Consider the following 27,425-nt stretch of genomic DNA (forward strand, 5'->3'; position numbering starts at 1 on the left):
ACGTTTATATATGTTTGCTTAAATATACATGGTTATACATGATCGCATGAAGATGCATGGTTGCATAAAGATGCAAGTTTATACATGTCTGCATAGATACGTGTTGCGTAATGTTGCATACACAGATTTCATAAACGCATGCTTGCTATTTGCGTAAATGCATGTTTCCATGGGCACGTATTGAATTAATGCGTGTTTACAGGGACGCAAGCCTTCATATTTTGCCTAAATGCATAGTTGCATAAGCACATGCTTCCATAGATGCATATTACTTAAACACATGCTGGCATGTTTTTATTTGTACTGCATACGTATGTTTATTTACATTAAGCTTATGTACTTGTTTTCCTGGGACTACATGCATAAGTGCTTGTTTGCCTGGGGGTACATGTGTGTGTGCTTATTGGCCTTGTATTGCATACATGATTGCAAGAGTACTTGTATACCTGCATGTTTGCATACATAGGCACTTGCATACCTGGGTACTTGCAGACCCCAAGGGGTTGCATAGAGGTAAACCAACATTGTTTTAGACCTGCATCCTTGGAGAACTGTATATTAGGTTGGCTAATATAGTTGCTGCGTTTATTTACCTGTTATACCAGTTAAATGGTTCCAGAAAAGAGAGGCAGCCGGGGGAGGCAGGGGCACCTCTCTCAGGTTCAGGGATCTTTCGGTGTCCACATCTCCCAATGGACAGTGGCGTTGGGTGCATCTGAGCCACTGTGGTGTTTGTCATTGCAGTGTTTCCTGTCGCATTAATTTTTCGTCAGTCTGCGGCCGCATCACCTTGATCATGCCTAAACTCTGTTAATCGAAACCTAAGCAGGGTCAAGCCTGGTTAGTATACAGATGGGAGACTGCCCGGGAATACCAGATGCTGTAAGCTTTCCCCAACTGGGTGAGGGAGGCATCTGAGGCGGCTGTGTCTTGGGAGTATCTCAGGCCAGAAGATCTTAGGGCAGTCTCTGAAGCGGGTTTGTTCCATCTTTAGCCAGCAGAAACCTGGTAGATTAAGTGCACCTCTTGGGACTGACTCTTGGGTCTGCTACAGAGGAGTCAGTCTTTTGCCTTGCATTTGCTCTTGGAGCAGAAGTTATGGACTCATTATTGTGAGACAATTGAATGGTAGCAGTTCCAAAACCAAATGGGAACATGAGGTCTAAAGATCTCAAGCCGCTGAACATCCTTCTGTTTTCAGATAGGCTAGATCTGTTCAGTGATGACCCCTCTGCAAGAGGTAGATTTCAGGGTCCATAATCATCTGTAAACGCACATATTCATGTGGTGGTTTGTTTCCAGGCTCATCAAGGATTTCTGTATTTGCAGTGGAAAGGCTCTGTTTCTGAGGTGTTGCAGAGCAAACATTGGTGGTTGATATTCTTCCTTTTCAGGAATTTGGAAAATAATAACCACTGATGCCAGTCTCTCTCTAAGTTGATTTGAGGCTGGCTGCAGTTCAGTGGGTTTGGTATCCACAGGAGAGAATACTCTCCATCAATAGCTTGGAATTTTTGGCCAGTACACCTTGCTCTGGATTATGGGGCAAACTAGTTGTAGGTTCAATCCGCAAATGTCTCTGCAGGCTTATACATCAACCACAAGGGCGGCACCAGAGGTCGACTTAGGGAGGTGAACCACATTCTGTCTGGGTCAGTACAAGTGCTGTCTCTATCACCAATATATATTCCAGGGTTAGAATAGTGGCAGGGGGAACTCTGCAGGGAAATCTACTAGATTCCAAGTTCTACAACCGTTTTGGGACAGGTGTGCCCAGGACAAGAGTCCCACTGCCATTTGGGGTAGATACTGTTAGGTACTGGTAACACTTTTTAAGGTCTGGTTCTCCCTTATTTGACGTTTTTTCCCTGTTTTGGATTCTGCCACATCTTTGTCAAAGAATCCGTGAGGTGGTAACACTGATATTCGTGTTGGCTGAATTAGCCCAAGAGGGCTTGGTACACTGACATAGCGAGTCTTGCGGGGGTTGCTCCTTGGAGACTCCCAGTCCAGTGGGACTTGATGGTCTTGAGTCCTGTATCTCAGCACTGTTGAACCCCTGGAAGCCAGCTTCGCGGAACTTCAATTACAGGACTTACAAAAAAAACTATTTTTTTTGCCTGCAATGAAGTCCTAGGAAGTGGTACCCGCAGAAATATGTGAGTGAGAGATTTTCTTTTTCTTTCTCCAATCGGTAAAGGAAAGGAGTTGTCCTTTTAAGTACAGTTAAGGGTCAGAGTTTGTCCCTATCCATTTTTTTTTTTCCAGGGGCCGTTGTTTCTCACTCGTTTCATACCTTATACAGCATGTAACCTGGACAGTCCCACCTGACAGGCCATTCTTGTGTCCTTGGGTCTTAAATTTAATCTTGATTGTCTTTGCAGAGGCCACTTTTTGAACCAATCGAGGGATTCTGTTGGTCCTTTTATCTCGAGGATGGCTTCTTTGGTTGCTATCACTTAACGAAGTGGAGTTTAAGAATTGGCAGCTTTCATGCAAGGAGCCGTTCTTGGTCTTACATCATAAGGTGATGTTGCGTCCTCATCCATTTTTATTGCCTAAAGCGGTTTCTCATTTTCACTTGAATCAGGACGATGTCTTGCCTTTTATTTTTCCCCTAATCCACAGTCAGCAGGAGAAAGATCGCTACCTACTCTAGAGGTAGTTCAAGCACTCAGGGTCTACTTGAGTTGTCGGTACAAGTCGGGAATCCTGGTTTGTGCTGCCAGAAGAGCCCAGGAAGGGCATGCGGCATCCAGGTCGAATATCTAGCAGTGGATCTGCCAGTTTATCAACGATGCCTATGGTTTAAATGGCCACCAGGTGTGGGGGAGTATCTTGGGCCATCTGTCATCGAGTCAGTGGCCCAGGTGTACAAGACCACTATATAGTCTTTGGTTTATACATCTACAGGATTTTTAACAGGTCTATGTCAATAACGTAGAAGATACTGCCTTTTGGCCTCAGCGTATTACAAATAGCAGTGTAGCTCCTTCTCTGGTGGCAGTTTCTATGATGGTGTCTCCCTCCCCTCAAGGATATTGCTTTGGGACGTCCCATGTAGTTATTATAATAACCGGCTCTGTTTCCTGTGATGTACGGTAAAGGATTTTTTTTTTTCTACAGCTTACCTGTAAAATCCTTTTCTTGAAGTACATCACAGGACACTGAGGTCCCTCCCCTCTTTTTGGGAATTTATTGCTTGTTACAAAACTGATATGCTTCCTGTGTAGGAGGGGTTATATATAGGGGAGGACTTCCTGTTTGACCAACCAGTCTCCATTCACCTATAGGTGGCGTATAACCCAAGTAGTTGTTATAATAACCAGCTCTGTGTCCTGTGATGTACTCCAAGTAAAAGATTTTACAGGTAAGCTGTAGAAAAAAATCTTATTTTCTATTTAGTTTTACAACCAACACATCAAAATTCTATCAAATCCGCTTCCACAAAGATATCTCACACACCATGCATTACTGACAGTAGCATCAATTAGTAGCTATAAGAGATAGAACAGGGGTGTCCAACTTGGGGGCCCAACACAAAATCGTAAACTTAAGAATGTTGGGGTTTTTTTGGAATTTTTTTTTGTGAAAATGCGGTTAAACTTGGCGAATACATGTGGCCAAAGAAAAATTTGACGGTATCTCTTTAGTGGACTTTTATAAATGTTATCTTTCCAAAGAAAACTATACCATTCTTCAGAGTCACACCCTATTCATGTTAGCAGCAGCACCTATATTTGTAAATAACTATTTTCAAGAAAGCACAAAAGGCAAAATTAGAACCAAAATATCTGATGAGCGCCTTAATAATTCATTGAAAATTGTTACTACATCCATCGAGCCAGATATTGATGCATTCCTTTGCCAAAAAGTGTCCACAATAGTTTTATTTTGCCCTCTCCATTTTTTTTTTTTGTAATATGTTTCATTATAAAAGTAAGTTTTTTTTTTTTTTTTTTTTTTTTTTTTATTACTCAGGTACATGTGATTTGTAAGTTGCCGTACTTTTTCTACTCTCCTTATTGTCCGTGTATTTTATGTTTGGCCCAGGACCATTCCTCTTCCTCCAATGTGGCCCAAGAAGGACAAAAGTTTGGACACCCCTGAGGTAGAAGAGCTAAATAGCATGGGAGAATGATTTACGATTACAAATACAAGGAAAGGGGAGCAATATACCACCACCATTCATTATTATTAAGCACCAACATCCTCTCTAGTCTTGTACAAAGTGCAACCATCATAAAACAAACACATGAACACAACTGGCCATAGAAACATTTGTTCCACCATGCACGTTCGCCCACAGCTTTCTGTTTAAATTTTTTTATAGAGCCTGTTCTTTACATCCTGTAGATTTGGAAGGTGTCTGACAGAACAGATGAGAGAAAATCAACTCCAATGGGCAAATTAGAAAGCAAGTAGAGTGGGGAAGGGTTAGCACCTCTGTCAGATTATAATTTAATGCTTGTGTTCCCATTGTGGAAATATTCCCTCGTTTCCTGTATTAGTGGCAGGCAGAACAGAAAGTGAGGGGATACCTCATTCAAAGGAGATGCACAGCATTGTGATAAAGGTACCAACCCTTGTATACTATATCTGGAAAGAAAAAGTTGTCTAGAGTTGGTCTGTGATGAACAATGAAGTTGACTAGACACAAAACTGAGTGCCTCTAAATGCCTTGGTTATGTGTGGTAGGTGAGTTTATGATCAGTTAGGAAGGCTCTAAAAATTCCCTTGCACACAGGTACAGCAGATTCCAGTGTGCTTCAATGATGTGAGGATTGTACGCCCCATATTGTGATGTCCCTAAACTATACCTGCTGTGGTCTTCTCTGGCATCCCGGCCTAGTCCAGACCAGGCAATATAGAGATTTGTCTACAGACTCCACTCCCCTGACTAAATCTAATGAAATCAACTTTGTATTTTACCTTGGTTTAATGTTTCTAGGGGAAAAAGGCCATAGGCTACTTTCACACTGATGTGGTTTTCAGGCGGTTTAGTGCTCGAAATAGCCTCTGAAAAGCACTTGAAAACCGCCTCCCATTTGCCCCAGTGTCTTTTCACACTGGGGCGGTGCGCTTGCGGGATGTTACGAAAAATTCCTGCAAGCAGCATCTTTGGGGCGGGTTGGGAGTGCTGTATTTGGCGTTCCCAAAATGACCTGCCCATTGCAATGAAAGGGCAGCACTTCCAAAGCACTTTGAAAGCGCCGCAAAACGGGACTTTTTACCCTTTTTTTAAAAAAAAAAAAAGCGCCCCGCTAGCGGCCTAAAACAGCGCTAAAGCAAGCAGCACTTTAGCCCTAACAGCCGGGCGTCTCAGTGTGAAAGTAGCCATAGAGTTCACATTCTTTTATTGCATGAAGAATACAATAGACAGTTATCTGCCCAGAGACCTTTGGTCATAGTGGGCCGCAAAATAAGTGGCCTATGGAAGCATGTAATTGAAATCTGATCCCGATACAAATTGATGACCATTGCCAATAAAAAAATAAATCATTATAGCTGCAGTAAACGCATTTCAAGGTTCTTTTTTTACACAGATTTTTTTTTTTTCTTTCCACTGTTATTGGTTTTCAGCTGACAAATAGTTTGCAAATATAGCTAAAATATGTTGAGAGGAAAATGTGAAAAATATTCTCATGATAATGTGCCATACCTGTCGGTGTATTTTATTGCACCATTCTGTTAGTGAATGCATGCTTGATTCTCTAAGCCTGTGTAATAAATATCAAAGTGACGTGACATGTTTGTACTTTTGGTTTATATATATATATATATATATATATATATATATATATAGCTAAATGAGTGAATATTTTACCTTTTCTTACTGTAGATGCCTTACCTTCTGCCGAAGATGATGACGACGACGACGATAATTCTTCTTCAGAAGAGAAGGCAACGGAGAACTCTAAACCTAATCGTAAGTAAACATATATTTCATTCATGTATGCCAGAAAGCCCTATTACATGATTTCGTACAGTGACCAGCTATCCATCATTTAGTCGCAAATCATCCTAAATTATAGTATACTTTATGTATCCTCTTTCTCCGACAATTGCGGATAAATATTCGGATGTACAACTATTACTATTTGGCCACCAAAGTGTTACATGTGCTGGTTGTCGTTACTTATTTTTACTACCAAAAATTATTCTCAATTTACTGAAGGATTTTTTTGCATGGGTCAGCTACATTTACTGTATAAACTTTTATATTATTGTTGCATTCTGTGTGTTAATGTCATTTCACGAAGATGTTGCAAAAAAGTTTCTTTTTTTTTTTTTTTTTTTTTACCACTATATTCTTGCTGGTGTTGAAGTGTATGTGTGGGCTAAAGTTAAAAAAAAAAGGGAAATTTGTATGTATTGCAAAGATGTACAGATCCCCCCTCCCCTTTAAAAAAATGCTGCAAGTACATAAAAATACCTGATAAACTTCCAGAAATCCAGTTAACTCCTAACTTCCTGTGATTATTTGACTCCCCTACCTCTGCTATATAGATTTACTTGGCTTTATTCATGGTCTGGACTAACAGTAAGGTAGGAGTGAAAAGCAAGAACCTGGTTTGTACTAGCATGGCTAGTGTGACGTTCTTTACAGGAAATTGGGTAGCACCTAGAGGTGCCTACTGTCCATAGTAAATCTGCCCATATACAGATATTGTAGCTGCTGACTTTTAATATTAGGACACTTGCCTATCCTGGAATCCAGCGTTGTCGGCACCCCAGCCGATGTTTCCATAGGCTCTTGGGTGCTGCCACCGCAATTGCCTGTAAGGGAAACCGGCAGTGAAGCCTTGCAGCTTCACAAGTGGTTCCCTACTGTGCATGCGCAAAGCACGCTGCGCTTTCTGAATAGCCTGGCGGTGGGAAGGAGGTGGCAAGTGGGGACGGGTACCTGTCAAAAAATAGAAATAGGTACCTGCTTCCCCCTCCCGAACCCCCCCCCCACACACACCAAAAGGTGCCAAATGAGTTTCCACTTTTGGGTGGTACTCCACTTTAAGACCCTCAAAATGGGCCTCTGCCCCGCCCCCTGCTCTCTCTTTACTGCCTGTGATTGACAGCAGCGGAAACCAATGGCTTCTGCTGTTGTGTCTGAGCCAATGAGGTGGTAGAAAGCTGGGAGAGCAGCTGCTCTCGTGCACATAGCTGGATTGAGATCCAGCTCAGGTAAGTGTTATGGGGGGGGGGGGATTGGGGGGCTGGGTGGGTTTGGCTGCCTACTAAAGGTTTTTTTTTTAACCTTCATGCATAGGATGCACAAAGGTAAACTTTCAGCCTTTAGAATCACTTTAAGGATTGGTAAGCTGCAATTTATTACATTTTTTTTGTTTTTGGATTTACTACCACTGCCATGGATCTGAGAGGGTAACTTTTCCAAGGACCATAAATGCCTCAGTTACCTCAGTCTTGGTACAATATTGATGATGCTTATGGAAGTATTCCATAGTATACATTTTTTCTACTCATGATGTAATGTTATCATCTAGTTATTATTTACCATTACATTCTATGGATAATTTAGCTATCTGTACTGTGTTCATCTACGAAGACACCTATTCATTGTACTACTTAGTCATTGTCTCTCATGCACTGTTTGTTATTACCTACTTTCATTAAAAATATTAGAAAAAAAAGTACATTTTCTATCTCAGCTTAGGGATTTTGCATAATGCCTACATGGTACACTTGCAATTAAAAACTTTGTGTCTGTAAGCTAAATGATAGGTTTGTTCTTACACGGACTCCCTTTCCCAGAAATCATCATGATTCCAACGTTATCTATACATGGCAGATTGGTGGACCTGACACTTGGCTGCTGGTGGCTGATCTGAAATCGATCCATAGCGATTGCCAGATATGGGTAATGGATGCAGATGGTGACCCTATATTTGTGGCAGCCAAGAAAGATAGTCATACCGGGGACACGCACATGTATTGGTGCAGTCTTCTTCCCATCTGATTTTTTTTTTTTTTAATATCTGAGCAGACACTTGCTAGGCTTGAAAGTTGGTAACCCATATATGGCCAACTGTTGGCAGTGAAGGCCTAGAATGACCTTTCCTTACTGAAAATCTGCACAGCTTTATGTTCCAGTCTCTTCTGTTTAAATAGAAGGTATGCTGCATTTCAAAAGAAGCAGTGGCTACACGTGACTGTAGATAATATTATATAATTATCTATTGGTAATAGTTTCCTTTGGCATTAAGCTGTGTTTAACTGAGGACCTTTTCTTTAACAAAACAAAACCTGAGATCCAGACACAGGAAGACACCCAGAAGTAATCTGTATTTAAAGATTTAGAATTGAACAATGCAAACATCCTTGACATTTCTAATCATAAACCAGAGAAAGGAAAGCAGTCTTTTGTGACACCCACCTTTTTAAAAAAAAAACAAAAAACAAAAAAAAAAAAAAAAAAAAAAAAACCTTCTAGCCTGCACTGATTTGGTCATCACAAAAGTCTCAACCACTTTTTGAAAACCAATAGCGTATTGGTTGTCTGTTATTATTATGTTATTGTCTGATCGTTATGATTGAGATGATTTTCCTATTATCACTATGTTCCCATGCCAGCTGATTTTTCTATTAGCGCAAACATCAGAAGAGACCCACAGAATTAAAAAAAAAAATATATATATATATATATATATATATATATATATATATATATATATATATATATATATATATATATATATATATATATATATATATATATATATATATATATGTTTTGTTATTGTTGTAGTTTTCGAAGATAAAGATGCACTTTTTAGATTATATTAGTAACATTACAAGTCTGCATGAATACATCCATGATGTTACAAACTACAGGGGGAAAAAAAATTGTATAATTTTATAGCGCAATGAAAGATGTATATATTTTACCTATTCTCTGAGTGAAGGTAAGCAGTAGTGTCTGCACTTTGTGAGACAACTTAATTGTTTTTAGTAGTGTCTGCATTACAGCAGTCTTGCTTTTATATGTGATCATACAAGAATAAACAGCTTTGCACTTTGAAACAAGCATGTCGGTGTGCTGGGGGCATATTGCATCCATGCCATACAACCAGCTCTCAAAGCTACTTCTCTTAAGAAAATCGGCAGAAAATGGTCTGTTCGGCAGGAACCGACCCGACCCGACATGACTTTCAGCCAATGTGGGATACAAAATATTTTAAGGCTGCATCCTTCAAAATATTGCTTCAAGCTAGAAAATTCTTGACCGGTCCACTTTTCCAAAGTCACGCATGCTTCTGGGTAGCTAAATCTACAACAAAAGGTTAGAATAACTGACTGATGAGTAGCGATATTTTCCTAAAACCATTCTGTGGAGAAACGTCAGAACAGACCTTTGTGTAAAAGCTTGTCTGTGTTATACAAGTTTATATTCCCAGAATCGTGCAACGGCCCCACATTCATCCGTTTTAATGTCAAGCAGCCACATGATCTCCCTTTTCTCCCATTAACAGTTCACATTTAAACAACACCTACCCTAAATTCCTGTGGGATTCCTCCAGCCCCATGCCATCCTAATTGAGTAAAGACCCCAACTTGCCATTAACACTTGCAGTACAAGGAAAGATTTGTGAGCAGAAGGTCAAAGCTTTCCCTGAAAAGAAAATGCCTAATCTAAAAATTGAATTGAAAGAAATTCATTTTATTGTTGTTTGTTTTTTTTTGCTTGGCAATCAATTGGCGAACCGTAGTGGCTGGCATTTCATATGCAGTACACTAGAACTACCCATATACAGCATAGTCAAGGCTAAGTCCACTCAAATCATGTTTATTTTGGGTGGATATCATAGTTTTGTTGACAAGATATCCTCTTCAAACCATTGCCATAACAAAGCCATAAAAATATATCTAACTTTCTGGTGTTTATAGGAAATTGAGCCATATTTTTATATTGCAGTTAATATTTTGCCTCTGTTTTTCTAACAGGTCCATATTGGGCAAACCCAGAAAAGATGGAGAAGAAACTGCATGCTGTACCAGCAGCCAAAACGGTGAAGTTCAGGTGTCCGGCAGGCGGGACACCTACACCCACACTACGCTGGCTGAAGAACAGCAAAGAGTTCAAACCAGATCATCGCATCGGTGGTTATAAGGTACAGATTGTTTTTAAAAAACACATGACCTGATGCATTATGGGTTACATAATTCAGATTGTAATTTGTAATGCAAGCTGACAGATACCGTTGCTCAGCAAGGGCAGGTTTTTGGAGCTTAAACCAACTATACAACAAATGGAATCATTCCTTCTTATGTAATTATTAAGAAAACTGGAATATACAACTGAAGGTGGATGCTGTTTACTTTCTTTACATATCTTCTGTTAACCGCAGAATAAAAGAGAGGCCACAGGGAGTTTTTTTTTTTTTTTTACTCCTCTTAGCATTACACTTGCCCTATTTCCACTTCACCTCTGTCTGGATTTACCCAGCATGGTCCAGCGGTAATTGGACAAGAGAAATAAAAATGTCATGTTGCACATGTGGGTTTTTTTTGTCCCCTAAGACCCTGCTACCTTAGGCCCATTATTGCCTTGTGATAAATATGGCCATGCAACTCAAACTAGCCACTAGGGTGGCTGGATTTCTATCAGTTTTGGCCATACATGATTTTAGCTTTGGTTAAAAAAAAAGAGGGAGCTCTAAGTAAAAGTGCAATTACTTTCTGTTTTAAACAACTGAAGTGATATCGGCCACACAGGAAGTACATTGTTTTAAATCCATCAGCCAATTTATATACTTCCATTGAGCAAAGACGCAAAGACGCAGTAGAGCACAACCACTGTGTAGCTCTGTAAACTAGGAAGCAAAGTCTGTGTAAGTAGTAAACAAATACAGTAGCTGTACCCAAGTACATACTTCAAATGTATGTAAACCCTAGCAATGAACGTCTATAGCTAACACGTTACATATTGTAAATTCACATCAGTCCCTGCCTTCAAGGAGTTAAACTTTCTACTACACACACACACACACACACACACACACACACACACACACACACACACACACACACACACACACACACACACACACACACACACACACACACTCTAAGGCCATTTTATTCAGGAGCCAATTGTCCTACCAGCATGTCTTTGGAGTGTAGGAGGAACTGAAATACCTGGAGTGAGCCCACACAAGCACAGGAAGAAAATGCAAACTCTGTGCACCCAGTGTCCTGGTTGGGATTCAAACAAAACACCCTAGTATACTATTTATAGTGTTTTTTTTTTTTACCTGTTAAGTGCAAAAAGAAATGATACTGCCAGAAGTCTTGGGAGCCGATAACTTCCTATCACACAATTTAGGAATCCAGGCAAGTGTGATTGATGAACTGTATGCCTTTCTGGAAATTAAACCATATGCATATGTTAGGCCAAATCAAAGCTTGTGCAGAATACCCTAGTTCGCAAACAAATTTGCCAGTTTTTAAGATTGTGATAAAAGTTGCAGCACTTGACTATTTAGAAATACTTTGAATTTATTAAGTTTATTACTAAATGTCCATAGGGTACAAAACTCTAAAGGGACCTTCACTAATTCAGAGGAAACTTACACTGAGTTACTTGCATTTGCAAAGTGTTGGTGTATGTATAGCCAAAGCCTTTTTTTCCATTTTTGGATTGAGTAGGAAAGGATTACAACCCCTGCCAGTTTTTTTTCTGTGGTCTATGTACCTTTGGGAAAATTTACCCTAACCACCTTGACCTAGAGATGCAACAGGGAGTTTAAAGACATCTCCCAAGGTGATAGGGAAATTCCCCTCTTTGACAGTTATCCCCGCAACATGTGTCGCCATTGGAAGATTTCCCTTACCTTTTGTTCTAAGGGGGACTATTTCCTTTTCTGTAACAATGGTCACTAGAAAAAATAGATGGGTAACTCTCCAATAGGGACACAGACCATAATACAAACTTGAGACTGTCTAACCTTTCCCCAATCTAAAATAAATTGTTTTGCTTGGAGATGCACTTTCAGACCATGTTAACACTTTGTAAATTTAGAGCCAACCTGCGGGACAGTGCTTGGTTTGGGCACCTCAGCATGCATGAGGGAACAGTTGCTCATGGGTATGCATCCTTATTTAGATGCTTTTACAACAGATACAGCAATACTTCTATGATAGAATGTTAGAAGAACTGATATTTTAGTACATTGACAGAGCAGAAGAGTAGTATAAGCCCCAGTCCAAAAGGTAGACCAGCAAAGTAACCTCTCTCTCTTCCTCTCATCAAGATTGCCTGGTTTTACTACTATTAGTGATGCTCCACTTTAACTGGGAAGCTGCCAGGACATGAGATCACCTTGCGTGCCAGTCCAGATTTGAAGTTTGGCCATCCTTTTTTTTTTCTCTCCCAGCATGCTGTCGTCTTTAGTTTAGCAGAAGTTTTAGACGTTGAGGCTCATTAATCTCTCCCCCTGCTGATATTACTGAGCTTGTTAGATGGTTTAACAAGTTGAGGGTAATTAATAAATATAGAAAAGGGAGCGAGGCCTGTTATTTTTGAGTTCTATCTATCTTTGTATACCTATCTTCTGATTTTATCTTATTCCTAGCTAGGCTGCCTCTGTATAGTAAGTTCCAGCAGAGCTTTAGTATTTGGGCATGAGGCTGTTTGTTCTTGCATGTCTCCATTGACATGTCTTCTGTCTTGGGTGTTTGAAAGCTCACACATACTTTGACCATTGTTATAACAATAAATATGACCGGCTATGACCTTAGCTGTTTTTCTTCCTTGACAAATTACTAGGACATGCCATGGAGGAGGGGTGTCCACATGAAGGGTGGTTGTTTTAGTGTAATAACCTTAGATGGACAGTTTACATAAAGTGCTTTACAGAGATTCTCTTTTTTTAACTTCATGCTACTAAAGCATTATGTAAAATAAAATAAAAATGTAATCATTTTATTTTTGCACTTATAGGTCCGTTCTCAGACATGGAGTCTTATAATGGATTCAGTTGTTCCATCTGACAAAGGGAATTACACCTGTATTGTAGAGAACAAATATGGCAGTATTAACCACACTTACCAGCTGGATGTAGTCGGTAAGAGCACAAATGTTTTCATTAAGAGACCTCAAAAGTATGTCAATTCAAGCTTGCATTTATGATCTATAATTCCTCCAAGACCACAGATCCTGCGGGAATGTTCTTGTACATCTGCTCCTTGTTTATACGGTAAACACTTTATGGCTCAATGATGAATGTACTCTTACTGAGGACTTCCACAGCATAAGAGCAATTAATCTACCAGCAAACAAAACGTTTAGCTCCTTCATTAATGTTCCTGATGTGAGCTAATATCAGTACAACCTAGGCTGGTAGCTGACACAGGTTTTGCTTCATAGACCATGTTTATATGGTGCAAGCCAGTGCATGAAAGAGCACTGCTGGCCAGGTTTTCGACCATTGCTGGTGCTAGGCGACTAAATCTATAAATACAGTTTCAGTTCATCATCACAAAGAGAAGAAACTAAACCTGTTTTTATAGATTCAGTCGCCTATTACTTGTGATTTCAGCTATGGGTGGACTCCTGATTGGCACACTGCCTAAATCGGTAAGATCCTTAATGCTTGGCCCTTCAAGGAAGCAAATGTGCCTGGTTAGAGCAGAACTAAACAAAGTTCTCCAGTACCTACCTCCCCTCCATCGATGCATTGTTGGCAATGTTCCTTGCTGGTGCGGACATCATCTCCCAAGCTAGTTCCAGGTTTGGGGTCTTCTGTCTTTATTGCCTAGGATAACATAACACCTGTGTCCTGGCTTTGAATTTTGCAGTGAATGTACACTGAGCTATGCATGTGCGGCTTAGTGTACATGCTAAAGTATCTTGCAAGGAGAAGGTAAGAAGCTTTTATTGCAGAAGAGATTTGGTATGTATCTCCTGCGATAAAAATCCTTCCTGCTGGCAAGAAGGGTTGCACACACTTTTACAGTTGCTGTTTTTGGCTTCCAGGCGTTTTTTTCTGCAGCCAATAAACTCTCCAGCATATCCTATGTGTCCATGCACACATAGGGGTTTATTTACTTAAGGCAAATCCACTTTGCACTACAAGTGCACTGCAAGTGCAGTCGCTGTAGATCTGAGGGGGACATGCAAGGAAAATAAAAAAACTGCATTTTTGCTTGTACATGATTGGATGATAAAATCAGCAGAGCTTCCCCCCCATTTCAGATCTTCCCCTCAGATCTAAAGGGATTGCACTTCCAAGTGCACTTGCAGTGCATTTGTAGTGCAAAGTGGATTTGCCTTTAATAAATCAACCCAATAGGCTGTTATCAGTGTTTTCTGGCTGGAAAAAAACCCCCCAGAGCTAGTGGGTTCGGAAAGGAGTTTTTCAGCTGTAAAAACGTTCTAAAAAACGCGGCTAATGGTTTTTGAGCCATAAGCTTTTGTGAGAGTATAGTTTTGCTAAAAATAAAAAAATAAGCTAGCAAAAGCTGAAAAACGCAACTGCAAAAAACACTGCAAAACTCATTCTACAGCTAACTCTACTGGCGTTTTTAGAACGTCCAGTGTGTAATGAGGCTTTAGGGCTACATTCTGCTTTAAAATTAAACCTACCCTACTGCCTCTGGAAGTGTTGGGTGCTTGACCCCCTATGCTCTGTGGTTCTGTCAATCAGCCCCTATATCGCTACAGAGCACAGTAGTGTCATAGGGGCTGGCAGAATGAACCAAGGCACTCCGTGGGGATCCAGGCTTTCAACACATCTGGAAGTATCTATGATGCAGAGGATTCTTCCAGACAGCAGTAAGGGCAGCAGGACACCAATGCTGGCAGTGGGAGATGTATTAAAACTGTTTATGTACCCCTTTTTTAAAACCTTTCCTTTAGTCAGGAACATGGTCACTTTAAAGCATAGCCATATAATATCTAAATTCCAAGAATGTGTACTTAAGCACACACACACACACCATGGCATAATTCAGGGGTGGGCAACTGCGGCCCTCTGTTGTGGAACTACATGAGGCATTGCAAGACTGACAGTTGCAATCATGACCCCCAGAGGCAGAAGCATGATGGGAAGACTGGCAGTTACTCCCAGAGGCAAGATGGGACTTGTAGTTCTGCAGCAGCTGGAGGGCCACAATTGCCCACCCCTGGCATAATTAGTCATATAGCTAAAAGTGCTTTTTGTGTGCATACATGTCCATGGAAGCTCACAGAATTTTCAGTTTGTATAGCTAACCGTTTAAAAATACAACTGGTCAGGTTGCAGTTGTGAAGGGGTTAAATCTAGGTTTGTATTCGCACAGCTGGTGCCCGCTCAAGAAAGCAGTTAAGTGGAGTTACTCTTAACTAGGTGACTGTATGTGCAAAAATGTCTGCATTCTGTTCCATCTGACTGACAAACGCCTCAAGGACTAAATCCATAGGATAATAAATGGCCAGCATTGCATAAACTGTACTGATTGCCTTTAATGTAGCTGAGGTAATTTTGGTGATTCCTAAGCCAGTTATATCACGAATGAATGCTGTGTAATCACTCCGAGGGAACCATTTTTAATTCCCCTCACAGATGTCTTATATGATATGCTCCAGAAAAAAATTCAAAACAAATATTTCACAAGCAGCTGTGTTATTTGAGACCAGAATGGAAAGAAATTAGGCATTTGTGCCTGTTATGATAGCACTGGGCTGGTCTCAGGGAGGAAAAAAATAAAGTCCTTGTTTTTCTGCCCTCTATCTGACAAATCAAGAAATTACCCTCCATTTCCTCAAGTTAGTAGCCAATTCTTCACTCAAATATTTCCTTCATTCAACATCCGCCTTTAATTATCCTACATATTTCAGCCGCTCTGACTCCCTGCCACCCCCATTTCCACCTCACAGATCCTATTAAATTTCAGATATTTCCTGTGCAGGGGGCAATGAGGCCTAGTTTAAGGTGCTGAATTTATTTAGTCTGTCAGCATTTTTTTTTCCTTAGTCTCCAGACTGCTCCTGCTACATGTCCTTTATTCATTCTGACTGCTTTCTTCCTGGATGTAAAAAAAAAAAAAAAAACGCAAACAAAGCCTAATTTAGCAGTTTGTGAAAATGCAGACTTGTCGGCTATTATGGAGAGCATGGCAAGAATGACACTGATTACTATTGACAACATGGAGAGCTCAACTTTAACCCAAACTCTGATAAATTATGCCCAGTTGGTCCTATTTATTAAATTGTGAGAAAGGAAAGCACAAGCTGCAATCTTTTTAACACAGATTTGAAAATATGTAGAAAATAACTGATTTCTGCAAGTAATAAGCACTTTCCATTGTTACCTGCGAAAATGTTTTATCCAATAGTTAGTAACCCACTGCATGAAACTCCCTGTGTTTGTTTTGTTTTTTTTTTTTGTTTTTTGTTTTTTTAAATAATTTTTTATTGTATTTAATACCAGTTTTTATGCAGATATACACCGATCAGCCATAACATTATGGTAACCCAGCTAATACTGAGTAGGTTGCCGCCAAAACAGCCCCGATCTATCGCAGCACTAATGCCATTAGACCTTTAACCACTTCAATACAGGGCATTTATACACCCTTCCTGCCCAGACCAATTTTCAGCTTATCATTTTTTTTCATACAAATAGAGCTTTCTTTTGGTGGTATTTAATCACCACTGGGTTTTTTATTTTTTGTGACATAAGTGAAAAAAGAACAAAAATTAAAAAAAAAACTTTTTTTTTAGTTTCTATGATAAAATGTTAATGTTGCAAATAAATCATTTTTGTTCATAAATTTGGGCCAAAATGTATACTGCTACATCTCTTTGGTAAAAATAACCCAAATAACACTAATAAATAAATTAGTGGATATTATTTAGTCTGAGCTAATCTACAAGCCATGGTGTAAATCATTGAAAATTGATCACACCTGATGCACTGACGGCCTATCTCATTTCTTGAGGCCCTGAAATGTCAGGAAAGTACAAAATACCCCCCGAATTACTCCTTTTTGAAAAGTAGACAGTCAAAGGTATTTAGTAAGAGGCATGGTGAGTTTTTTGAAGATGTAATTTTTTCCCACAATTCTTGGGAAAATTAAGATTTTTTTTTTTCCACAAAATTGTCATAAGTTATTTCTCACACACAGCATATACATACTTCCAATTACACCCCAAAATACATTCTGCTACTCCAGAGTATGGCGATACCACATGTGTGAGACTTTTACACGGCCTGCTCACACAGAGAGGTCCAACATCAGGGGTTCTAGGAGCATAAATTACACCTCTAATTTCCTAACAACCTATTACATTTTTGAAGGCCCTGGAGCACCAGGACAGTGGAATTATCCACAAAATGACCCCATTTTGGAAAGCAAACACACCAACGTCTATTCTATGAGGCATAAGGAATCTTTTGAATGGTTCATTTTTTTTCCACAAGCCTTCAGGAAAACGTGGAAGAAAAATTAAAAACGTATTTTTTTTTTTTTTTTTTTACACAAAGTCAGTTTATAAGATATTTTTTAATCAAAGCATGTATCTAGCAAAAATAACACCCCAAAACACATTCTGCTACTCCTCCTGAGTTTGGCGATACCACATGTAAAACTTTTACACAGCCAGTCCACATACAGATGCCCAACATTGAAGTAGTACCTTCAGGCATTCTAGGAGCATAAATTACACATCTCATTTCATTCCTACCTATCACACTTTTGAAGGTCCTTGAGCATCAGGACAGTGGAATTACCCACAAAATGACCCCATTTTGGAAAGCAAACACCCCAACGTATATTCTATGAGGCATGAGCTGCAGATAGGTACTTGGTTACTCTGGGATGGTGACGGGTACTCTGATGGCATGGTGACAGGTACTCAGGTACTCTGATGGCCTGGTGACAGGTACTCAGATGGACTGTGACAGGTACTCAGATGAACTGTGACAGGTACTCGGGTACTCAGATGGACTGAGACAGGTACTCGGGCTGTCACAGGTACTCGGGTACTCAGATGGCCTGTGACAGGTACTTTTGATGGGTGGTGACGGGTCCTCTTTATTGGGGGGGGCAATCAGTGTGATTGGTGTACACTCTAAGTGGTAACGAGATGTTACCGCAATCTCCTCACGCGCCATCAGTGTGTGAGGAGGAGAACCTGGTGACCTCTCGTTGCCGCAGTCTGACATTATGTCACCGGCTGTGATTGGACACAGCCATTCACGTGGTAAAGAGCCAATTCCATTGGCTCTTTACAGCGATCGGGGTTGGGCTGGGTCAGGGTGACAAGCCTCGACCCCCATCGCCGCTGTGAGCGCGCCCTATGGGCGTGCACAAGCGCCGTTCACGTAGACAGTACATGTGACCGGCTGTGATTGGACACAGCCGGTCACGTGGTAAAGAGTCATTTTTTTTATTGGCTCTTTACACGAATCTGGGATGGGTTGTGTCCCAGGGACACACCTCATCCCCGATTGCCGCGCTGCAGGCCCCCGGGGGCCCGCAGGAGCGGCGAGAAACCGAGGGCGTCATATGATGCCCGCCCAGGATGGGAGATCCCATCTGCGGACATCATAGGATTATAGCCCGGTATTGACGTTGTTAAAGGTATAGGCTGTGGTATCTGGCACCAAGACGTCAGTAAAGGTTCCTTTTAATATGTCGCTAAACCCAGGACCCTGCATTCACTATATCTGGTCTCCCATAGTACACAGAACATGGAAATGCAATTATTTTAGTAAATATAAACTGCTTAATACCTTTTGTCATCAGCAGTATATAGCAGTCTTGTGACTTCTATCAGTGTCTGGTTAAAGCTTGTAGGAGGAGTTTTCATTCTCCCCTGATTGTCCTATAAGGCTCCTGGACCCCTGACAGTCTGTCTGGACAGTGCTGATTGGCCCTGTGCCGATCATATGCACCCTCCCAAAAAAAAACAGAAAAAAAACTCTCTAGCAATACACACCCAACTGAGCATGTGCAGAGTGCCCCCAGAGGCTCTGTACTATACGGAGATGGATTGGGGACAGTGGAAGAAGGGGAGGATCAGAGAAGACGGGATCAAACTATCTTTTTACACAATGCGCAGGATTAACCTTTTTGGTTCAACAGCCAGTATAACAAGCATGCTTTACTGCATATACACACTGATTTTACTGTTGTGGGACAAGTAACACTTTAAGTCCTGCAAGTTGCGAGGTGTGGCCTCCATGGATCGTACTTGTTTTTCCAGCGCATCCTACAGATGTGTGATGGATTGAGATCTGGAGAATTTGGAGGCTAATTCAACACCTCAAACTCACTATTGTGTTCCTCAAAACATTCTTGAACCCTCTTTGCTGTGTAGCAGGTAGTAGTATCCTTCTGAAAGGGACAACTGCCATCAGGGAACCCTGCTTTCATGAAAGTGTCTGCTTGATCAGCAACAATGTTTAGATGTGTACATGTCAAAGTAACATCTACATGAATGACAGGACTGCAGGTTCCCAGGAGAACGTTTCCCAAAGCATCACGAAAAAGGTGTGTTGGTGATTCCGCACAATTGGCTGAATAATTAAGGAACTGCTGCCCCTACAGATACAGCCACCTAGGTGGAGTGCAGGATATACTTGAGAGGGATGTAGGTGTGCAGCTGTTCACGTGTTATAAAGTGTATGAGTTCCCAATATACTTTAAATAAACTTGAGTGTATAATACATCCTATATTGGTAAACACTGCTCATATGAAAAAATTGCATGAAAAAATGAATTTCCCAAAAAAGTGACAGGTGCTCTTCAAAAAGTGACACTGGTGTTCAATCTTTTGTGTGGGTGCTCTTTATAGTGCCCCTGTAGGAGATGCACTCACCGGAAATCCTCACCTCACACACAGGGGTATTGCGCACTCGCAGTATCTGCCACTGTGCAGCACTCTGAAGATCCACGGTTTGCTTTTTTCCTAATACGATCCTTCATGGGCAGAGTTTCTGAGCGTCTTTGCATAACTTCCGGTCAGAGCCACGGATCGTGGATTTTCCCAGCTTCCTGTGTTTTTTGCTACATGCTTTTAACATACAGTGTAAATGTGAGTATATCTCCACTGTTTTGATTTAATAAAACTTCTTTAAACAGTATTGCACTATGGGAGCTTTCTTCTACATGTGGGAGGCATGAAGGATCGTATTAGGAAAAAAGCAAACCATGGATCTTCAGAGTGCTGCACATACTGTGAATGCGCAATACCCCTGTGTGGGGTGAGGATTTCTGGTGAGTGCATTTCCTACAGCGGCACTATAAAGAGCACCAGTACAAAAGATTGAAGAATACCAGTGTTACTTTTTGAAGTGCACCTATCACTTTTTTGGGAAATTAATTTTTTCATACAATTTTTTCATGTATTGAAGGACTACATATATATGTACATATTTATAAGGACTGTAGCATTTGGCCACTACGTATCAATTTGAGAGGCTGAAGCGCATAGGAATAAGAGCACTTGTCACTTTGAATTTATTTTTTGTTTTTTCACAACACTTTAGCACTAGTCACTTTAATATGAGCAGTGTTTACCAATATAGGGTGTATTATACACTCAAGTTTATTTAAAGTATATTGGGAACTCGTACACTTTATAACACGTGAACAGCGCCATACCTACATACCTCTCGAGTATTTCCCAAAGCATCACACTGCCCCCACTGGCTTGCTTTCTTCCCATACTGCATCCTGGTGTCATCTCTTCCCCAACACACATGCACCTGGCCATGATCACAGGGTGTAAAAGAAAAAATAATACATCGGACCAGGCCACCTTCTTCTATTGCTCTATGGTCCGGTTCTGAAGCTTAGGTTCTTTTGGCTGTAGACACGGGTCAGTATGGGTACTCTGACCAGTCTACGGCTAAATGGCACATAACACCACAAACTGCAATGCCCATTTTTTTTTTTAGCTTTTTAACACATCAGCTTTGGGAACAAAATAGTACACACGCTGCGCTTATCAAAATAAAAAAATGTAAGAAATTTCTACTAAAGTATTAATAAAGTGATATTGTGCTTAACATACAAAATATACAAAATATATTAATACTATACAATAATGTGCAATAAACTTCAATGAATGAATAAATAGGTAAAAGTGCTCCAATCAGCCTGTGTATTGCAAATATTCCACAAAGCTTGTGCAATTTTCAAACATTAATAGATAATTCAAAACAAACATCCATGCATTTCAGCGCTGCATCTATGCAATATGGTGTTAGTGCAATGTTCAAACAATAAAAAGTTAAAAAATACAAAAAAACGCATCCATGCTATTTGGTGCTACATCCATGTGATTCTATGCTGATCATTTGCAAAGATACACTATTTTGGAAACCAGATTTGGTCAATTACCTGGAGGCTCACAGGACTACAAATTAGCAGCTTTAGGAACAATTTGTTTATTTGCTGCCTAATATATCCCACTGACTTTCAGATGCCATTGTAATGAGATAATCTATGTTCTTCACTTTACCGGTCAGAGATCTTCATGTTATGGCGGATTGCAGTATGCTGTAGTTGCACAGTTGTATTTAGATATTTTCAGACAAATTTGATAATGGATTGGTAAACCAGCCTGTAAAAACATGAATAACTGTTCCGACCAGGCCAGTTCACAACAAGCTTCCATTGCGGGGGCATGGTGCCGAGCGGACGTGTTTGAGAAGAGCTCCGTCCAGTCATCGGCCTAACAGCACCTAGCAATGCCATCTAAAGCCTCGGGTTCTCGCTCAACACTGGGTAAGTGACCCGGGAAGTCCTCGGCTTCACACCAGTCTGCCGTCGGATCCATTAAACGTTTCCTCGCTGCGGAACGAGCCAGCCCTAACACACGGAGTGGACAGGCCAGAGCCTCGAGGTCGATTATCCCTCCATCCTCGCACGCCACCTCCGCTCGTGAAAGTTCTCCAGCCGTCTCCTGCTGCTCGGAGCTGATGGATGATCCCGGATCCCCCGCAGGTTCTGAAATGTCTTCACTGGTGAGTGAACTTAATAAAGAAATAGCGGGTATGTTCCACAGCATGGAGAAATCCATTTAAAAGGACCTTTCTGCAGTGAGGGCGGACATGTCACATCGTTAGAATAGAGGAGACAGAGTAGTGCCAGGATTCCCATGCGGCAGCCATTAAAGAATTACAAGAGACTGTTACTCAATTGGCATTTGCACACAAGGCCTCATTATACAAACTCAAGAACTGCAATCGTAGAAACAACTTGCGCATCCGAGGACTGCCAGAGGCAACCAGGGACAATGACCTAGAACCCTCGATCCGCGGTATTCTTAACACCATTTTGGGCAACCCTGTCACTGATACGCTGAGATCTGACCGGGTACACCGTGCCCTAAGGCCACGCAATGTTACATCCGACCAGCCCAGGGATGTCACCTTCATTATTTTGAAGACAAAAACGCTGTCATGACCAAACTGTGGAGTACTCCTAACATTGATTTTGATGGGGCTGTTCTCAATATCTTCCCTGATATTTCCAAGGAGACCCTCGACCGGCGCAGAGCACTAAAACCTATTTAGATCAATTGAGAGGAGATGGGGTCGCTTACAGATGGGGCTTCCCCGCATGCCTGATAGCTACTAAAAATGGCCACTCCTTCACGCTGCGGTTCCCTGAAGAGCTCCCTACCTTCCTTCAAGATCTGAACATGCCGCAAATGGAGCTCCTGGGATGGCAAAACCCCATACCTAACTTCTCGACCCCTCAGGCCTCCAAATGGCGGAAAACCCAATCCAAGCAGAAGCGTACTACTCCGGGCTCCTCTCAGAAAATTGGGTGAGATGTTCCCCTGCCTATACTTAATCTCCTTTGCTACCATACTTCTTTGCATTGACAGTAGCTCCCACCTCAGTTCATCACCCCTCTACATTCTTGTGATGAACCCTCACCCTGGGCATTCCTGAGCTCAGTCTTCCAACATGTACTTGTGACCATCTCAGGTTCTGTTTTGTTTGTTGTTTTACCCCCCCCCCCCACAGCATGGTCGCACAGTATTGTTATATGATCCGCTCTGTAAGGTTTGATATATCTCTGTTCTGACATTGCTAGAGTTTAAAGTTGTCAATACCCTTTATAGAGGCCGTACGCTAATGGAGCCTACTGCTCCTTGTTCATGCCCTTATCATGGCGTATGTCCCCTTCCCCCCTCCTGCTGGGGTTGGCGAGAGTTGGCAGCCCACATGTTGTTCTTATTGGTCTCTTCCTAGAGTCCATGATGGCTGCTCGCTCTCCCCCTCCCCACTGGGACCACTGCAAATTTCTGCATGCATTTCCTCTCATTCCCATTAGTTTTACAGACTGTAGACAATTTTTCAGTATGTGTTCTTTTTCCTCCTCTTCTCCCTTCTGGCCTGTTCTTTCCCTCCTTATCCCACCTTCCTCCTCCCTCCTTTTTTGCTGGCATACATGGTTTTATAAGCTGAAGGCCCACTAACCACTGATGTAATGGCTACTCTAACGGTTCTCTCTTATAATGTAAGGGGCCTTAATGTGGCCGCAAAGAGGCATCAGGTATTACGAGAATTGAAAAAATTCAAACTTTTCTATTGCTTTCCTCCAGGAAATGCACTTGACTCGCTCAACACCCGTTAAACTCTACTCAATCAGTTCCCACAATGGTACTACAGCTTATCTGACACCAACAAAGCCAAAGGAGTAGCCATTGGGTTCAGTAACAGTGCGTCTTTTCGTCTCACTGCAATGTAAGCAGACTATCATGGTCGTTTCCTCTTCCTCAAAGGTTATATAGGCAACACCAAATGCACCCTAGCGAATGTTTACTGCCCCAACCATAACCAACCCTCTTTCTTTACCAAACTTCTTGCAAAACTATCACAATTTGCTGAAGGTTTGATTGTTTTAGGGGGGGGACATAAATATGCCTCTGGACCCCACGATTGACACCTCACAGGGCTGCTCTAATATCCCATTTAAGCGACTAGCGCATGTCAAAAAAAGGCTCTTAGATTTACAACTTATAGACTTCTGGCGCTTACTTCACCCTAAAGAAAGTCTACTCCCACTTTTCTAAAACATACCACTCCTACTCCAGAATAGACAACATCTTTCTGGATCACTTCCACCTCCCTCTCCTACGCTCTGCCAATATAGGTACTGCATCCATCTCGGACCATGCACCTGTTTCTGTACGCTTGACCATGCCTACTCTGCCACACCGCACCAATAATTGGAAGCTCAATGACTCCCTCCTTTCCAACCCAACAGAGGTTTCCATGCTATCCACCTCCCTGACCCAGTACTTCAGGGAGAACGCATCCTCAGAAACCTTCCCCTCTGTCTTGTGGGAAGCCCACAAAACTTCGATGAGGGGTTGTCTCATTGAACTGGGTGCATGGGAAAAAAAAGAACATGTTCAACAGCTCACAGGTCCTAGGTCAAATTGCTGAACTTGATAAACAACACAAACTCTCGCTACAAGCTATACACCTTGAAGCTCTCACTCTTAAAAGAGAGGAACTCCAAGCTCTTCTCGATGTTGACACTAAAAGGAAATTTCACTACATTTCACAAAAGGTTTACGAGTGGGGAAACAAACCAGGTTAACAACTGGCTAGATCCCTTAGGGCTAAAAAGACCTTCTCTTTCATACCTAAAATCAAATCTCGAGCGAATTAGTACACGCTACCCCCCAAATCACCAAAGCATTTAGAGAGTTTTACGCTGAATTATTCAATGTTGAGGGTGGCCTAGGAACTCTGCCACAACTAGAAAAACGTAAACATATACTCACCTACTTGAAAGCTGCTAATCTTCCCAAACTCTCAGGATCGGCCCTTAAAAACATGGAAGCTGACTTTTCCATTGACGAATTCCAAAATGCATTAAAATCCTCGCCCGCAGGCAAGGCCCCTGGACCCAATGGCTTCACCATCTTATATTATAAAACATTTAACGATATTCTGCTCCACCGCCTCACAGCATATGCCAACTCCATCTCCCATAACTCTGGCCTACACCCGGAATCCTTTTCTGCCCATATCACCGTCATCCCTAAACCTGGCAAGGACCCTACCCTTTGCGGGAGCTACAGGCCCATTTCTCTCTTAAATATAAACACTAAACTTTATGCCAAAGTTATAGTGAATAGACTGCTCCCCCTTCTTCCCCAGGGGATTACAGCTGACCAAACGGGTTTTATACCCAATAGGGAGGCCAGGGATAATTCCTTGCACTCCCTGTCTCTAATCCACTTTGTTCATAGATATTCCCAGCCCACCCTCCTCCTCTCCACAGATGCTGAAAAAGCATTTGACAGGGTGGACTGGGAATACCTCAAGACAACCCTCCGCTATTTTGGTCTTGGCCCCAAGATGTACCACCGCATCTCTTCACTTTATTCTAACCCATCCGCACAAATCCGCATAAATGGTTCCTTAAGCGACCCCTTTACATTACACAATGGTACCAGACAAGGCTGCCCCCTCTCCTCCCTCCTTTTTGCCATCTCCCTCAAACCTTTTCTGGCCACAATTAGACACAATAGGAATATCCATGGCATTCAAAAAGGAAATAGACTCCATAAATATGCTGCCTATGCTGAAGACATTTTATATTTCATCCAACAACCACCATCTCACTCCCAAACCTAATGTCAGCATTCTCTGATTTCCAAACCATATCTAACTTCAAAATTAACCTATCAAAGTCCAAGATAATAAATATAACCATCCCCCAACCAGTTGCTGACCAGCTGAAGCCCCTTTTCCCCATCCGCTGGGAAACCAAACATATGAAATATCTTGGTATATATCTTACCCCCAACCTCCACTCCCTCTTCAAACACGATTTGTGTCCCCCTCTTGAACAGTATTAGAACAGACCTCAGGAAATGGTCCTCCCTCTCACATTCCTGGCTAGGCAAAGTTAATATAATTTAAGATGAACATCCTACCTTGCATTCTTTTCATCTTTCACATGATCCCCTTAGGGGTTCCCATAGGATTTCCCACTCTCGACCATGATCGTCCGCTTTATTTTGGAGAGACGGTCACCCCAGGGTCTCCAGAGCAGTACTATTTAGCTGCTTGGGGGGGTTGGCTGTCCCTAACTTCAAAGCTTATTATCATGCTGTAGTATTATCACGTATTGCAGACTGTAAATATGCCATTGCCTCTAAATTATGGGTACAGTTGGAACACTCTTTATGCGGTTCGGATCTTTTCACCACTCCCTAGATACCCTGTTCCTCTAGAAACCTCTCTCAAAATACCTCACCCCTCACCACATCTTCTCTAGATGTTTGGGACAGACTACATAAGAAACTCTCCTGGTCATATGACTCTCCTCTGATGCCATTCCTACATCATAAACATTTTATGCCTGGCTCCTTGGACCCAGGATTCAAATCATGGTCACCAGAGGGCCCTCTCCTATTACACCACATTCTCCGTTCAAACACACTTAAGCCACTACCTGAGATTTTGGGATCCAAACCAGTCACCTTCATGAACAAATGGAGGTACAATCAACTGCAACGCTTCATTTTAACCCTTCCCCAGCCTCTATGAAGTATCCAAGACCTCAATGGAATTGAATCCTTGTTCAATCACGTGGACCCCCCACTACACTGTATTTCACAGTTCTATAGGGCTCTTATTGAATTACAGAGCCCTCCGTACCCTGCCTATTTGACCAAATGGGAATCCGACCTTGGCTCCACTATTACAAACAAGGACAAAGTTCTCCAACTTGCACATGTCTCTTCACTTGCTTCGACTATGGCGGAATTCAATTACAAGCTTCTCACCAGATGGCACCACACACCAGCTAAACTCCATCGAATGTTCCCCGCCAACTCCCCGCTATGCTGGAGGAACTGCGAGGTGATGATACCCACGCACACATCTGGTGGTTCTGCCCCCTCATACGTCCATACGTCCATACGTTCTAAGGTGATAGATCTGATTCATCAGATTACTGATGTTAACCTTCCCCAGGACCCTTGGACTATACTCTTCCACGCCACCCCAACGCCTATTGGCAGGTATAAACGCTCGCTTGTTCCCCACCTGCTAAATACAGCTAAGGCTCTCATTCCCACTCTTTGGAGCCAATCTACAATCCCATCCATGAAGACTTGGCTGCAAAAGGTATCTGAGGTAAGCCTCATGGAAGAACTCACCCATATTGCAAGGGGAACTACCAAATGTCACGCTCTAATCTGGGCCCCTTGGACCTCATTCCTCTCCACCCCTTGCTACAAGGACATCATCTCCTCGATCTCCCAGAATACCCAAACAACCTAAAATGTTCCATCATCTAGCCCAACATTCCACTGCTACCTGTGGTGTAGGGTCCACCCCCTTGAACTTTCAGAAGTTTGTTAGTATCTGTATTTGAACCATTTATACGAATATTACCATGTCTGCCAGCCTCCCACCCTACCCCCACCTCCCACC

At 41.8% G+C, this 27,425-nt stretch overlaps 1 protein-coding gene across 5 annotated transcripts in view; it reads left to right on the top strand.

The window, feature by feature from the left end:
* FGFR1 (fibroblast growth factor receptor 1) overlaps window positions 1–27,425 on the top strand; it is a 131,846-nt gene that overhangs the window by 71,413 nt on the left and 33,008 nt on the right. For all 5 annotated transcript variants that reach the window (XM_073622333.1, XM_073622331.1, XM_073622335.1 and 2 more), the window contains 3 exons: window positions 5,843–5,929; window positions 9,961–10,127; window positions 12,959–13,082. In XM_073622333.1, the coding sequence (XP_073478434.1) occupies window positions 5,843–5,929; window positions 9,961–10,127; window positions 12,959–13,082 (378 nt within the window). The remainder of the gene's footprint in view (window positions 1–5,842; window positions 5,930–9,960; window positions 10,128–12,958; window positions 13,083–27,425) is intronic.

The sequence above is a fragment of the Aquarana catesbeiana genome, linkage group LG03, assembly GCF_042186555.1.
Source record: "Aquarana catesbeiana isolate 2022-GZ linkage group LG03, ASM4218655v1, whole genome shotgun sequence".
NCBI classification, from domain to species: Eukaryota; Metazoa; Chordata; class Amphibia; order Anura; family Ranidae; genus Aquarana; species Aquarana catesbeiana.